Source organism: Apodemus sylvaticus, chromosome 15 (assembly GCF_947179515.1).
Source record: "Apodemus sylvaticus chromosome 15, mApoSyl1.1, whole genome shotgun sequence".
NCBI lineage: Eukaryota > Metazoa > Chordata > Mammalia > Rodentia > Muridae > Apodemus > Apodemus sylvaticus.
Window position 1 is genome coordinate 12,482,860 of NC_067486.1, and position 17,333 is coordinate 12,500,192.

At 37.9% G+C, this 17,333-nt stretch overlaps 1 protein-coding gene across 1 annotated transcript in view; it reads left to right on the forward strand.

Moving 5' to 3' along the window:
• Adamts5 (ADAM metallopeptidase with thrombospondin type 1 motif 5) overlaps positions 1-15,807 on the forward strand; it is a 47,345-nt gene extending 31,538 nt beyond the window's left edge. The window contains exons 4-8 of the mRNA XM_052157970.1: positions 734-1,017; positions 2,247-2,430; positions 2,750-2,925; positions 4,566-4,741; positions 8,539-15,807. Coding sequence (XP_052013930.1) covers positions 734-1,017; positions 2,247-2,430; positions 2,750-2,925; positions 4,566-4,741; positions 8,539-9,106 — 1,388 coding nt within the window. The 3' untranslated portion in view covers positions 9,107-15,807. The remainder of the gene's footprint in view (positions 1-733; positions 1,018-2,246; positions 2,431-2,749; positions 2,926-4,565; positions 4,742-8,538) is intronic.
• The last annotated feature ends 1,526 nt before the right edge of the window (positions 15,808-17,333 follow it).

The window sequence follows — 17,333 nt, forward strand, 5'->3', positions numbered from 1 at the left end:
AGAGCAATCAGAGCTCTTAACCACTGAGCCATTTCTCCAGCCCAGATTCTTGCTTTTAATCACTACTTTATTCTAGAGATCTTGAAAGCCTATTATGACAAATTTTACCAGGCTATAAGAAATACTTATTTAGTCTGTCTTTCACTTTGTGGGATATTATGGAGTAGAGCAGGGTACAGCCCATTTTTTTTTTTATTCTTGACAATGTATGTGTGACTTTGGCATTCTAGGATTCAGTAAGTATTTATTCAATGAGTGCAAGAACAAATAATGACCTCAGATGTCATTAAGGCTTAGTGACTAGGAGACAGGCTCTGGGCACATGAGGAAGAGGTAAATGAGCACTGGTGATTGGGGTGTCATCAATGAACTATTGCTCAAAGCTGTAAATGACGGTTACAATGAAGCTCCCCATTAGAATTCCTCCAAGCCCCTCCTCATTCCCTCAGTGATGTAGTACAGTTAACTACTACAAAACAGTCATACAGAACAGTAGCACTGGCAGCCTGACATCCACCATTACAGCCAGTCCAAGAATGCACGGCGCTATGAGAATTCTATAATCCAAGCAGATGTCCAGCCCTGCCCACTGTATCCCCAAGGGGACCACTCTCCAGACTTGTAGGTTGTCGTCATGCTTTCCCACATCCTGAAACTTTACTTTTTAGGTCCATGATTATAGCAATTTGAAAGCTAAATCCAGGTTGATTCTAACGCTTGCTTATTCTCTTAGGCAACTGTTTGCTAGACCTACCACGGAAGCAGATTCTAGGTCCCGAGGAACTCCCAGGACAGACCTATGATGCCACCCAGCAGTGCAACTTGACATTTGGGCCTGAGTACTCTGTGTGCCCTGGCATGGATGTCTGCGCGAGGCTGTGGTGTGCTGTGGTGCGCCAAGGTCAAATGGTGTGTCTGACCAAGAAGCTGCCTGCTGTGGAGGGCACTCCCTGTGGGAAGGGAAGAATCTGCCTGCAGGGCAAATGTGTGGACAAAACTAAGAAAAAATATTACTCGGTAAGTGATTTTCTTGTCAACTAAAGCCTAGAGGCCCAACACAGGAAGTGCTTTTCCAGGCATGCATGGTCATAATGATCAGAGGGTTTTATTTCCCAGTTAAAAGATTTTGTCCTTCGATGGTCTATAAGATTTCATCTTCCCTCCGCAGCAGTCCTGCCTGTAACCAAACAAAGGGAAACATACAACTAGGAGGGATTTTTTGCCAAATTCTGGGGTTTCACAAGTAAATCCAGACTGACAAATTTCACAAATAAAATGAGATTGGCGTTCAACAGAGAGCCTCTGTGGTGCTTTTCTTGGAGGCTCACTTTTGAAATCCCTAAAGTTATCAATCAGAATGTATCTCCTGATCAGTAAGGAAACAGTGGTGGAGCAGATGGTCCTTGCTCAGATCATATAAGATCCCAAATGGTCACTTTTCACCGACAGGAAATCCGTGTAATGTTAGAAGCTATGGTGCCCTAGAGCCTGTCCCCAAGAATACGCTCATATTACAGAAGACAGTTCACACTGCCTGTGTCTTGTCAGATACCCTGACACAGGTGCAGGAAGCTTATACTTCCTAGTCAAAATATCTCATATTATCATACCTTAGTCTCTCAGCTTCCTCCTGCATGGTCTCCACAGAAAGAAGCCCAGAGTTTGGTATCTAGGCTCATTTTTCGATAGGCAAAGCACAACATCTGAGCACACGGGCTGAAGGTGCCTTACACCATGTCTCATGTCTTATTTGGAATTTACCAGAGCCCACCTCAAATGCATTCACATACAAGGCAGAGTCTATCATAGACAGGATGCATGATGTCAACAAACAGACCTTAGAACTTAGGGACTAAATAGAAAGAAATAAATGTGAATGTCCAACATCCTACAAAGGTTTCAGCATGATGTGTTCTTCATCATTGGTCCAAGAGAAAGTATAAAGAGTGTTAGCAATTACCTGTGGTTATGAACAAGAATTCCACAGTATCACAAGGCAAGAAATAGAATGCCTGGATATAATCCTTGACCTGTGGTCGTTACTTAGGATGACACTTTAGATAGTATACTGCTAGAAATGAGGTCCTGGATAAAGATGACTTGTTTAGCATTGGAAATGAACTGCAAACCCTTAATTGGTGCATATGTATCCGCTGGGATGATACAATATACACGTAGATAACTGCAATATACACCTGGGATATTTTTCCAAACAGAGTTAAAGTATCTTCTACTTTCTCTTTCAGACATCAAGCCATGGAAATTGGGGGTCCTGGGGCCCCTGGGGTCAGTGTTCCCGCTCATGCGGGGGAGGAGTACAGTTTGCCTACCGCCATTGCAATAACCCGGCACCTCGAAACAGTGGGCGCTACTGCACAGGGAAGAGAGCCGTATACCGCTCCTGCAGCGTCACGCCCTGCCCACCTAACGGTATGATGCTCTCGGGTGTCAGTAACCACATATGTCATGCATTATCCGTTTTCATAGAAATAAACAAGGAAGGCTGGAGAAGTAGCATTAATCTCTACTAGATAGAGGCACTCATACTAACAAATATGGGGGCGATTTTTAATTTACCATCACAGACAACATTATCTCCCAGAGATGGGGAGACAGCACTTTCTATTTTCAGTTCTGTTTATATGCAGGTACTTTAAATGCTAGTGCATAAAGAGCTCTTAAGAACAGAAATCACTAACATTTGTGTTAATGTTAATAAGGTAGGAATGTCAAATGTCATGTTTTCTAGGTAAATCTTTTCGCCATGAGCAGTGTGAAGCCAAAAATGGTTATCAGTCTGATGCCAAAGGAATCAAAACATTTGTAGAATGGGTTCCCAAATATGCAGGTGTCCTGCCAGCAGATGTGTGCAAGCTGACCTGCAGAGCTAAGGGCACTGGCTACTATGTGGTCTTTTCTCCAAAGGTAACTACGTTTTGTGTCTTGAGTGTGGGCATTCTGGGCAGAAATTACTCTATAAAGTAAATTCTGTAAATGTGCACAGTTATTATTTTCAGAAAACATTTGGAAAGGTTTTGGTTTGGTCTCCAAAATTTCTGTATTTTCCAACTTTACACAATTGTCTAAAAATATTCAAATGGAACCGGTATATGTCTCAAAAACAAATTTTTAAAAAGTGTAGTTCATTGTCTGGGAAAATAGAATACCAACTTCAAAATAATCTAGAGAAGAATATGCATTTTTCCAGACAAAGTTTGTGTGAGGACTATTAGTAAGAAAGATTTCTATTTTCCAGCTATTTATTTAAGAATTTATGTACTCAGTCTTAACTATAAGTTTTACAGTCATTGCCTCTTTCCCTAGCTTTATAGTAAGACTTAGATGCTCACTATGAATCAAGGTCCTTCTCGTCATTTGAGATATGTATGTGGTTATTCCATAGCTTTCACAGATAAACATTTTCTAAAATACTAAAGCGATTTTTCCTTATTTTCTGTATAATGCAGCAATTAAAAAAAAAACACCATTTATCTGACTTTTAAACATATCACATGTTTCAAAACACCTCTAAAATCAGCCTTCAGCTGTATCTGTATACAACTGTCTCTACATCATATACCACTGAAAATTCAGCCATTGTCCAATACATGTATATTATTGATATAGCCTATCTATTTAGTTATGAAGTGAAACATTTTCCTTAAAATCTTACATAGAACTAATACACCACAGCTTCTCACATGCTATGTTTTAAGTGGCTTTCAAACAACAACACATCATGCGTTCTGAATTCAGAACCAAGTATTCACTGTACTCCACACCTTTTCCGAAACATCCCTTGCTAGGATCTGTTTTCTGCATGAATGTGACTTTACTTTGATGCCCGAAAGTTTAACACAAAATAACTATGACAGGTTTTTAAGTAAGTTTAGATTTTCGAATTTGCTGCTAAACTACCAGTTACACAACAAAGAATCTTTGTAATCTAAAGCTTTCTAATGTTCAGATCTCTACAAGACCAATAATGCCCCACAAAGTTAAAAGATTCTTTTCACTTCTTTTCATTGATGTAAAAAGATGAGATGATACAGAGGCATCGTGTTATGAATGCAAAAATGGAAATCAGTAACTTGAGTCACCAGACATATTAGGAATGTATCACCAGATACATTAGAAAGCATATAACCACATCTTCCCAATAAAAATACATTGTGCATATTCTAGCATCTTCTAGAAACTGAGTTGTTGATTGCTCTTTGATACATTAGCTTTTAGAAAGATTTATTTTACTTTTTAATTATATATGCATGTGTGTGCATGTATGTTGGCATGTGCACATGAGAGCAGGTGCCTGAGAAGGCCAAAGGCCTTTGTGGAGTCGGAGTTACAGGTTGCAATGAATCACCTTTCAGGATTCCTAGCAACTGAAGTTGGGTCTTCTACAAGAGCAGTCTATGTTCTTAACCAATGAGCCATATGGGCCTTATTTCTCGCTGTACACTTTATTACAATAAAAGTTCACAAAGTACAACTTTCTCTTCAAGTAAAGGAACCAAATCCTTGAGCCCAGATATGCCTATTGCTTATAATGTTGTCATATGCAGGTGACCGATGGGACCGAATGTAGGCCTTACAGCAACTCCGTGTGTGTCCGAGGAAGGTGCGTGAGAACTGGATGTGACGGCATCATTGGCTCGAAGCTACAATACGACAAGTGTGGAGTATGTGGAGGGGATAACTCCAGCTGTACAAAGATTATCGGAACCTTCAATAAAAAAAGGTAACATGATAGCACCCTAGCACTCATGTGAATTAAACAAGGTTTTAGACTCCTGTGAAGCTGACGCAGGGGACACATTACCTCATCTCTTTGTAGGAGAAGGTTTAATGTTGGTTTCACAATGCATTCTGTGTAGGAGCAGGGGAGGAGGAGAGCTGAATGGGGCTCTGTGGCTGACAGAAATGTTAAATGTCTCTAGAAGCAGATAAACTACAGCAACTATCATAGAGAAAGAATTCATGATTAAAGACCAAAATACAAACAAAAAAAGGTTTGCACGATTGCCCTTATCTTGGTTTTATAATGTTCTGTGTATGGGTGTTTCATCTGCTTGTACATCTTTACACCATTTGTCTGCCTGCAGCTGGAGTAGGCCAGAAGAGAGCATCTGATCTCCTTGAATTGAAGATATAGAAAGTGGTGAGCGACCATGTGGGTGCTGGGAACTGAACCGTAGTCCTCTGGAAGAGGATACACAGTATTCTTATCCACTCAGCCATCCTTCTTCTGCTCCTCTCATGACATTTTAAATTTATTCTATGGATATTTCATACATGTATACAATGTATTTTGGTCATACTCTTACCCTGACTCTCAGTTTCCACTGCACAATATTATAATCCCTTCCCAACTTCATGTTTCCTTCCCTCCTCCCTTCTTCCATTGCTTCCATTGGGTTTTTTGGTAGGTAGGTAGGTAGGTAGGTAGGTTAGTTGGTTTTGGGGGTGGGGGAGTTGCTGGATTTTATTTTGTTTTGCTTTGGTTTTTGTTTGGTTTTTGTTTGGGGGTTTTATCTTTTTTTTTTGGTTTGGATATTTTTTGTCACATGGTCTTGGTATACAGACCAAGGAAACCTTGAACCCTTGAATGTCTGGTCATCATCTGGCCAGCCTCTCTGCTGGAATTCCGTGTGCAAGATGCCACTCCTGGCTCTCTTTACTATTTTTATAACAAATAATTTCTTACTAGAGTGAGTGTGTTTTTCTTCAGAAAGCATTTCTCCCTGCAAAATGTAAGTTAATTGAGGCACTGTGACAATAATGCCATTTTACAGGGAATGATCTGGTTTCTGTCCACTCCATAAGGACAGACACACAGAAATGTCTGCTGTTTCCATACTTTTGCTTTAAAACACATGAGACTATAAATTACAGTTTCTGGAATCAAATATAACACTATTGTCTGAAGGATGTCTGGTTTAACTAAAGGGTCTAATGGGCTTCTCCCGTGCTAAGTGTAGGTGGAGTGTGCCTGCATACTGACCTAGCTACTTTGCTTTCTTCAAATTATCAGCGAGCTGCTGACCACATCAATAAGTTCATTAAGAGGACGAAGTACTAAACTAATTTGAAAATCTTAAAAGTTTGTTTCATATGATTTTAAAATCTGAAGAATTATTCTGATGGTAGATAATACTACTAATCTTCCTAAATATTGACATCAGAACCATTTGAACTTAGTGTGCCATCATACCAAGTCTAAAGAGCCAGTTATATTTTATATCTTTTTATATCTAAGATATGCAAGACATCTTATAGACTAGCACCCCAAACTTTTGTTTTACAAATGAAGAAGCTAAAACTTGAACGTTTAAGACTTATGTAATTCACCATAGTGGGTGAATGCCAAGACAGAGCAGAGGCCATATCTGAGATCCTGGGTGTGGGGATCATTTTGTGATATAAGAAAGGAAAGGAAGAGAGAGGTGGAAAGAGGGCAGACAGAAAAGGAGGGAAATGTGGAAAAGGAAGAGAATGAGGGGGAGAAAAAGAGTAAGGACATTAGGAAGGGAACAGAAAAATCATATAGAAGGAAGATGATATAGAGTGATAGAACATGGCTTAGAAAGAGCAATCCAATGCTTAAGGTAATACCTCACCAATCCTACCTTGTGTGCTCCTCTACATGAAGTTGAAAACTACTTTGCAAAGTGTTAAATACAACACTTACATTTTCTAAATTTGTAACTGCATGTGCTCTTGAAGTCACATGCAGTGACAAAGAAATTCATGATGAAGACAATTGATAGCATGAAATCCCTTCCCGCATTCGTTATACTATGTATGTTAAATTTAGATCATGGGCCTGGCTTTTAAAGCCAGCACTGAAGATGCCAAGCTCTGTGATATACTCATTTAAGATTTTTACTGTATTCCTACTTTCTATTCTTTTATGTAAAATGTGACATCTCCAACAGTCATTCTGACCTTGAAGCCCTTGTAGGATTGTGCATCATCTATCATTCTTGCAAATTAACATTAAATTAAGAAAGAACAAGGTCTTCTCTTAAAAAATATTACAACAATAAAGATAATGAACCCAGAATCAGCAGAACCTCAAGGAACTCTACTCTCCCCATGACTCGGAAGTTCTGACACAAGTGGGACAGACAGACAGACACTAGTATTCAGACACGGGAGTTCTTTTGAAAATAAGCTTCCTGTACAAGTCAGGAGATGTGAACTTAGATTTTTTTTTTAACATATAATCTTGGACCTAGGAAGAATTAGAAATTACCCAATTTAATCTCACAATAGTCAGTCAATCTGTACATGCAATGCTACTTCTATTTAAATAACTGAGAAACATTTGAGGACATATTAACTAATAATATATCTTTATGCCTTATGATAGCCTCTTATAAAAGCAAATTTTTGGTAAAAGATGAGCTCTTTGAATGCCAGAGCAGGAAAGTGGGAGTAGGTGGGTGGTGAATGGGGGGAGGGGGAGGGGATAGGGAGTTTTGGGAGGCGAACCTGGGAAAGGGGATAACATTTGAAATGTAAATAAAGAAAATATCCAATTTAACAAGAAAGAGAAACTATTAGAAAAATATGAGTCCTTCTCGTTGGTATAGTGTCTCAGTACTTAATTAACATTTGTGCTAGAGTTCAACAGGGTTGTGGACATTAGAGACATTTGTTCCTCCTGTGCAGATAGTGTATCTTTGAACATCTTTGACTATCTTTCAAGGCTGGCTTATGGTTTTACCCAATAAAACTCCTCAATCAATTTATCATATTGTCAGGTGAAAACAAGACATTCAAAAAAACATAGAGTCTTAAAATCATTTTTTCCTTAGACTCATGGTAAGTATGTATGATCTAGTGACAAAATTTTGCCTTCCATTTAACTTCTAAGTCTCAGAAAAATCTAGTAAGGCTTCTAGTGGCAAAGCTTTGGTTTGTTCTAATGCCAGCCCAATAGGCAACTGAGTGTTCTTTTCAAGAAGTCTGCACACTGGAGCAATGTAAAGGACTCTAAGAACAGCCCCTGTAGCCCATCTTGAAAGACAAAGATTTGCCAGGCCTGGGGCACAAGATTAGAGCTTTCTAAAATCCAAAAAACCAGAATTTAAAAACACTTATTAAGTATTTCCATGAGATTGACTGAGCCAGACTTGGCTGTTTATACTGACATATAGCCTACCTTGTGTCTGTGCTGGAAGAACATAAAATATCTTTATAAATGTGCTACACATGTACCAATGTGGTACAAATAAAGATAAAATTATCATATATATCTCTAACCCCATTTTTAAAATAAGCCTCGTTCTAATTTTTAATATCTCAACAGAAACATAAAATGTTACATCGTATAGCAATTTTATTTTGTCCTATGAAAAAGTTGAAAGCCAATTTAAACTTAAGGTCTAGAATACATTAAAGCTTTATGTTAAGATGAGGTAAAAACCTTTAGAAAAAATCTATTTGTTTATCCACGTATATCCGTATACTAATTCTATTGCACCACTCCCTTCTTTTCGCAACCTCTCACGTGGACATCCCTGCTGACAGCAAGGGTTATACTGACATTGTGAGGATCCCTGAAGGAGCCACCCACATAAAAGTCCGACAGTTCAAAGCCAAAGACCAGACGAGATTCACTGCTTACTTAGCCCTAAAGAAGAAAACTGGTGAATACCTTATCAACGGCAAATACATGATCTCCACTTCAGAGACCATCATCGACCTCAATGGTACCGTCATGAACTACAGTGGGTGGAGCCACAGAGATGATTTTTTACACGGGATGGGCTATTCAGCCACAAAAGAAATCCTGATCGTGCAAATCCTTGCAACAGACCCAACTAAAGCACTAGATGTCCGTTACAGCTTTTTTGTTCCCAAGAAGTCCACTGAAAAAGGAAACTCTGTCATGAGCCACGGTAGCAACAAAGTGGGGCCGCACTCTTCGCAGCTGCAGTGGGTGACAGGCCCATGGCTGGCCTGCTCTAGGACCTGTGACACAGGCTGGCACACCAGGACCGTGCAGTGCCAGGATGGAAACCGGAAATTAGCCAAGGGATGTGTTCTCTCTCAGAGGCCTTCTGCATTTAAACAATGTTTGCTGAAGAAATGTTAGCCTGTGGTTTACTCTTACGCACAAAAATAACAGGGGGAATCGCTGCAGATACAGTTGCGGGGAAGACAAGGCCTACCCAAAGCACAGAAAGCCATGCCTTCATGTCATTGTCACCATGAGTCGAATTATGGGCAGAATCTGCTCTCTGCTGCGACCAAAAGATGTACTCTACTTGGTGTGATGATGGTGATCTTGGAATAGAGAAGACGTGGGAGTTATGGAATATCCCTGGGCCTACACAAAGGAGACACGCGATGATGAATGTAGAATCGGGGACATTTGAAGATGGCAGAGAAGTCTTGTCACCTACCTCTTATAGAATGTCTTCAAAGGCATCGTGATCATGCTCAGCCATGACACACAGCTTATTTTTACTGTTTGTAAATGCATCCGCCCTTGGTATGTCACTTTATAAACATGGTCCTATTAATATATATATACATGTGTGTATGTATATGTACATATATATACACATACATGTATACACATACATGTGTGTATACATGTATGCGCATACATGTATATGTATATACATGTATATTGCTATAACAAAATATTTGACCAAAGTAGGTCTGCAGCTATTTCAACTACTAGTTTCCAGAAAGAGCTGTGGAAGATTTACTGGAAATTAAGAACTTGCTGCTGTTAAATAAGACTTTGTATGTTGTCAGTCTGCAGGAGATAACATTTTAGTTAAAAAAAAAAAGAAAAAGAAAAAGAAACCATTTTGATGGCAAGCACCTTTTGTGAAATTCTAAAAAGGGCCTGTGTGTGTCTGGTCATTTAAACACATACTCAGTTCCGTGTGCTCTGAATTTTGACGGTCTATATTTTTCAAGCAGACAGCCAAGTTATTGTATCATTGGGGTGTAGACATTGTGTTTTCCTGTGTATATGTGATCAGTGTGCAAGGGTCTAAAAGTCAGCTTGCTTGTATTGGAATTTAGAAAAGAAAACAAATATGTCACTGTGTTTTCAATTTATATTTTCACGACTACTTCCTTTTCTATGGTTCCTGGTTCATATCTCACAATGTGTCATAATCATAGCGAACACGCATCCGCACGGTGTCTGTCACACCCACCATCTTCAGTCATGGCTTACCTCTGCTCAGTGTTTGTGTTTGCTTCTTTATTTTTCCCAAGGGTTGGAAGACGTGTGTTCTGTATTGACTGGGTCTAACAGTAATATTAAAATCATTTCATCTTTAGCCTCATCTTGAATGAACAATCGGATCAATTCATGAAAGCAAACCGGTTAGCACTTAAAAGACTGTTTCCACACCATAGGCGATTATCTCAAAATTTACAAAATATAGGCATATACCTGCTGTGTTAGAGAATTTTCCCTATATCTGAAAGCAGTTGTCTATACCAGTGAGTATGTAAGTAATGAAATATAGGTGTTTTCAGGAAGTCTTTTACCTGCACAAGAAGGTGGCACATGCTTACTAATAATCATAAACAGAAAATCTCCTTTAAACCACACAGTGCATGACCCCCTCTGATAATTCCAATAACATGAGGCAATTTTATTTCACTGTTATTTCTTTTTTTGCTTCTTTGTAAAAATCTGCAAAGTAAATTGTTTTATGCAAATTCAATAATGATCAAACCAAATGTGCCTACTGTTAAAGATTTCCAGGTAAGGATTTTGAGGAAACCCTCTCTGGAATTCCACTAAATGTATGAGAGTTTATTTTTATTATAGCATATTTTAATATAAATAATTATGTAATTGATGACTCCATAGTACATTGATTACAGTGGATCAGAAAAAGAATGGAATCTTAGTTAGGTTTGTTTGTTTATTTGTTTGTTTGTTTGTTTGAAGAGATTATTTTGTGAAACAGACCAATGCCCTTTCAAACCAGTCATCATCCATTAGATTCCCACACCCTGGTCCTTTCAAATCAAGAAATTCAGACTATATAAAACTCATAGCCTATATTGGGTGCAGGTCTCCAAATAAAGAGCTGGGAAATAAATAGTCAAATTGGTCATAAAACAAAAGATTAAATCTCATGTTCGTTATTTAACTGTAAAGAGAGAATAAATAGTGTATTGCAACTTTCTCCAATTTTGACAATTCAACATTTTAAACCAAGTAGTTCTGATTTAACAAAATTCTCATTTTGTTTTTTTGTTTTTGTTTTTGTTTTTGTGGTTGTATTGAAGAAAATAAAGGAAGAGTAAATGTCATTATCCTCTTACTCTGCTTCCCTCTATGATCATCATAGTTTTTTTTTAATAAAATATTTACTGGTCTTTTCCCTTTAATAATGAAGTTTTGCACTTCACACTGAAATCATCCTAAGAAGGATAAACAGATAAAGCACTAAACAATATCTTGAGGGATTTTCTTTACATTTTAAAGTGACTATCCTACATAGACAGGGGAATGTATATAAATCTCCTAAGGAAAGAGACAAAACAAAGTGAGATTCAGAACAATGAAGTGTCACAGAGGGGAAGAGTAATGAGTGTGTGGGGAGAAGCCTACATTAAATTCCAATCCATCCAGTTAGATTCTGTGCTGTGTCTGCCATCTGCCTGTTGTGTATATTGAATCCTCAAAGACCTTCGATTTAAGATGGTGCATAAAGGTGGGAAAACAGAAAAAGGCAATGCTCAGGTTACAAAAACGTCTAACCTCACTGGCATAAAAATATCATTCCAGAATGAGTGTCAGTAAATGCAAATGAGCCCACCATGAAACAGTACCTTGATCTTTGAGAACAGCAAATGTCACCTTAAAACCAGCCTTGTTGCTTGAAAGTATGAGAACATTGTTACAATGTATTTAATGGACTCAGCGTCTATTGCCTTCCTGTGGAAACAGTTTTAAACTAACAATTGAGAGATGAATCACAAACAGAATATGAAGTTGCAGCACTGAAAACCAAGTAACTTATTGTTTTTGCAACTGCCGTGTGCATTTCTGTGATGAAATTATTTATTCTTATTTAACAAAAATTATGTGCAAAGTCTTCTATATTTAAAATGTTTTGCTGTTGTCCTTTTTTAATTTATGCTTCTTGTTTGTGTATAAAGTGCACTTTGTGAGTTGATATAATATACAGCACTGGTGGCTTTGTATTTCTTTTTTACAGAAGGCTTTCTGTGTGGAACAGGTGTATGTGTATATATTCTGCATGTATTTTCAATCTGCCACTCTCTTAAATTTTAAACTTCCATCGCTAGCAATGTTCCTTACTAATCACTGTGTTAGTAGCTCATCTAAATACCAATAACACTGGCTTTTTCAGATCATGAGTTTTAAAAATGTGTATTTAATCAAGCAAGTTGCAAGTTTTAAACTAGAGGACATATATACTTTAGGAGCATCCCACAGAAGCTAAGACACAGTGAAGAATAGGATTTGAAACAGGCATAGCACACAGAAGGCTGAGGGAAGAGGATCATGAACCAGAGTTGTCTGGGATACATAGCAGATCCATGCTTTAGGAGAAGAAATAGATCAGTTTCAATCACATCACTGATAAATATATACAAGGAGATGTTAATGTACTATATGGATGTTATAGACACATAACTTCTAAGTGATTAAAGAATGATAAATACAAAGTCTTACAGCTTTAGAAACAGCTCAGCCATAAATACAGTGTCTGAGTGTCTGAGCCTCTATTGTCTGCAGAGATTCTATAGATGATCTCAAACAAAACTGGATCTGTGTATTTCTGATAATACAAGTCATAATCTTGTCTATGGGTATAGATGTACATAACAGAATATGACATCGTACTACTATGATCAAATTGGCCAGAGTGATGGGAAATGGGATTGGCAGGAACCACTCTTGTAACAATAGCTCATTTGTGACTGGGATTCTGCAGTCTAGTTGTAGAAAAAAAGTCAAGCACTCTTGGCTCCACTGTAAAATCCACTGAGTCAATTCCTGGCTCCAATGTTCCTCCATTAACAACTTCCTTGTTAGCAAATTAACCAGCTCAGTCAGTGCCACCAGCAAGGGACATAGGCAGGTTCAGAAGTCCAGGGTGTACACTATGACTGCAGCTCATGGTTAGAAATATGATGAATACACTACTTAATTCTACTCTGAGTTGAAAACCCTACAAAACAGCCAAGCCATAATGTGTTAATACCACACATCTATTTACAGTGAAACATGGGGCCACACAAATGCATTATACCTTTCAATATTTCATGGCTACAAAATAAAAGAAATAACCAAAAGAACAAAATATGTCATTCAAAACAGATGTGAAATCTTATTAAAGGAGTTTCATCATTGAAACACACAGAAAAGGCACTTGTATAGTTTCTGTATTATTGTTCTCATTGGTCAACAGTCTACAGTTCTAGAGAATCAAACAAGTAGATCAGTTTGGTAAAAATGTGGTAATAAACCCTTATTCATGTGAAATATAGGTATAGCTTAGTGAATCATATAACCACAAAACATCAATCTATAATCAAGCCAACTTTTTTACTCAATCAAACAATAAGGTCATATTGCAGTACAGGTCTATTCATTATTAAGTTAATGCACAGGAATAAAAATCAGTAAAAAACAAAAAGTATATACACACCTAACAAATTGTTGGTATGGAATATAATTTCTGGTGCAGATATTATAGGGCATATAATATAGCATTTATGTATGTGCAGAGAGAACAGGAATTTGATGTAACATTAGTCCACCCAGTTAATTGTGATTTATTAATATATCAGCATCTTTTCAATATGTTTGCTCTCTGATCTGTGTGAGGTTGGAACTCCTACTAAGCCCTTGCACTGCTGAAAAATCCTGTCTTCCCTTCTTCCATCAACCCCACCCACAAGGAGAGAACTCCTGCCTTACAAGTTGTCACCCTTGGTCTTCTCAGTTCTGGCCACCCACCCAAGATTGCCTTCCCAAGGGCTCATCTTTTGACCATATATGGGTACAGCCCCAGATCCTGGCTTACATGTGGTCATTCCTTGATAAAGATATATAAAATCTCCTTGCCTTTACCAGGTGCCCAACTTCCCTGGTCCTGTTCTTTGGTGAACCCAGTGAACCTGCGTGGGAACAGCACCTAAAAGGATCTGCATTTACCTGCTCTTAGTCTGGTCTTATCTGGTGTATATTTGTGGCACCAAGGGAAACAAAGCCTGTTAGTCCCTAACTTATGGCTCTACTAACCAGCATATGTGGTCCACAGAGGTTAAAAGAAAAAATAAGCACTGTTCCATCTGGCCCATCACCCTACCAGATAATAACCCAAGTGACTCAGAACTCCAAGGATACCTGTGCTCAGAATACACTGTTTTGTATCTCCATTTTTCTTTGTCTAATCCAGTGAAAAAACATTATTATAACAGAGGTGCTGCAGGGTGGTGGTTGCACCCTGATCAAATTCCAGCAATTGGGAGGCAGAGGCAGGCAGATTTCTGAGTTTGATGCTAGCCTGGTCTACAGAGTGAGTTCCAGGACAGCCAGGGCTATCCAGAGAAACCCTGTCTCAAAACAAAATAAAACAAAACAAAACAAACAAACAAACAAAAAAACAGAGGTGCTAACATCTTTAGCAATGACTGTCGAATACAGTATTGCTGACTTGTTTTTTAGTTTCCACACAATTCTATACTTGCTAAAAAAAAAAAAAAAAGATCTCTACCTTTTTTGTCAAGGACAGGCACAATTTAATCCTCAGGGTTTGAGAAGTCAGCATAACTAATGGCCATTCTAATCCAAAGTATGTTTGAGGACACTTAAGATAGCATCAAAACTTGAAGAGAGACAGGTAAGAGTTTGGTTTTGGTATTTCTGAATTTCTAAGTTGTCAACAGTTCATGGAAATGTCTGTGTGTGGATTTTCTTCTTAAACATTGTAATATTTCATGCTGGAGTCAACATTTAGTCCCTAGATTTCAACCTCTTTCTGATGTTTACCTTGAAATATTGGTGCCTATACAGAGAGAGTAATTAGAGTAGGGTTTTCACCAATGTGTAAAACTGTAAAGTTACACTTCTGGTCTATTCATGGCAGTACTGAAATGGACATTCCTTGCATGTGGCATGGAAATTGACCGTTCATTTGCTACAGTCAAGAACTGGCTAACACTGCTTATATTTTAGTAGTGATGATTAATTGGTTGGTTGGTTGGTTGGTTGGTTGGTTGGTTGGTTGGTTGGTTGGTGGCAAACATTCATAGTTTTGAGAGTAGATATCACAAGTAGTTTAGTCAATGGCAGAAATGCAACCAATGTGAGATAAGCAATGGCACCAACTTTTATCATTGTTCATGGGTAAGCCAAATGATAAACCTTAATAGCTAGAACTCAGATGTTCGAAGTCTAAAAACATATTTCTCTGATAATAAAAGATAATGACATTTCACGTCTCCACTTTCTGAAAATGATGGCGTGTGATACATTGAATGGCCAAAAAAAAAAAAATATCTTGGAAAAAGTAAGACAGGTTTTAATTGACAACTTCAGATTGGAATTGGCTATTTAGAGTACTGCTATATCTCAGTCTACAGCCCAAACAAGATCCCTCTTTTTTTTTTTTCTTCAAGAAAACATTTGAATTGAGCTGTTTTGGACCTACACTGTTGTTATTTTCATTGAGGAATACTATTTTGTAAAACAAAAACAAAGTTTCTGTGTGAAATTAAACTGTATACCTAAATGCTGTTTCAGTAGACATAATAAATAGAAATTGTAAACTAGGTCAAAGCATGTGCTGTATGTGATTGGCATAGAAACTACTGCCCTTTGATTTTTTTAATAGCTCACAACACTTGTAGCACAAAGCCTGATCTCTGTCATTTCTGTCATTCATCATCTTCTTAAGCACAGACAAGATCTTGTCTTAGCTAAAACAGTAGCTCTTTGACACATAATATCTTCGGGTTAGTATAGGACCTGCTAAAGTCTGCTGAGCACTAAAATATAAGGAGGCATCATAACTGGATTATAGTTATACATAAACTTACTACAAGTATAGCCTTAAGGAGTTAAAATTATAATTAAGCCTCTGTTCTTAAGAGGAATTTACTAGAAGCTCTACACATTTGATAAGAGTTTATGAATTAATTCTCCAGTACACTTTGATTCTTTTTAAAACTGCAGTCATCGATACCATGTAGACATTAAATCACTGAATTTCCCTCTTATATCAAGCAGTATTTTAGAATTATGATACTAAACATTTCTTCTAATGTTTTATTAATTCTTTGTAAATTTCATATACTGCATTTGAATCCCATTTCCTTCAATACTTTCCATTAAGACTCTCACAACCCCTTCCCATTCCTGCCACACTACTTTGAGATTTCATCTTCTCTACATTTTTCCCTCTTTCCCCATTGAGTTCAGTTTCTGTTGCCTAGCAAGTCTTAGGTGGGAGGCTTGCCCTTGTGTGTGGTCAAAATACTGGGTGTCCCATCATTAGAGCAAATAGATTCTTTCCTTCCCAGCAGCTATCAAAGGCTAATAGCTTTCCAGTGAGCAGTAATTTCATGACCACCTTTCCTGCTTCATGCTGGGATTTTGTCAGTCTGGAGTCTGGGAATGTCCTGTTCATGCTGTGAGGAGAATTAGTTCATCTGTGCACAGGATCCTTTGTATCTGGGAAACACTGTTTTCTTGATGTTGCCAACCACCTCTCCCTCTTGCAACCTTTCTGCACCCTCTTCTCTGAAAACTTCTGAGTCTTTCAGGAAAGGACTATAATAAGAATGGCACCATTTAGATCTGAGCAATCCACAGTCAATTACTTTTACACTTTGACTATCCTGACGGCTCTACATTAACTGCATCAAACAGAAGCTTCTCTGAAGACAGTTGAGAAAGGTTCTCATTCATAGTTATCAATAAGTCATTAAGGAAGAACGCAATGCTGTGATTTTGCTAATGGAAAAGTACTTAAAAAAAAAGAGAAGTATTAATACTCTTAAATCTTATCCTTAGTAATTTCTTCTAAAGAAAGTACCCACCCACCCCCCCCAAAAAAAACCCCACACTCCTATTAGTTTTAAAGGTAGCATGAACTTAACCAGTATAATATGGCTGGAATTTCTTCAGCATTTTGATGCCTGAGATCCTGTAGAAAAAACTTCCTGAACTTTCTAAGTGTGCTTTATCTCTGTGACCTGATAAGGTAGTCAGAAGATTCCAGTATTGACATTACAATGGCAATATGATAACTATGCCCCAAGTAGCATGTATTACTGAGCATCCCAAGGTAATTGTT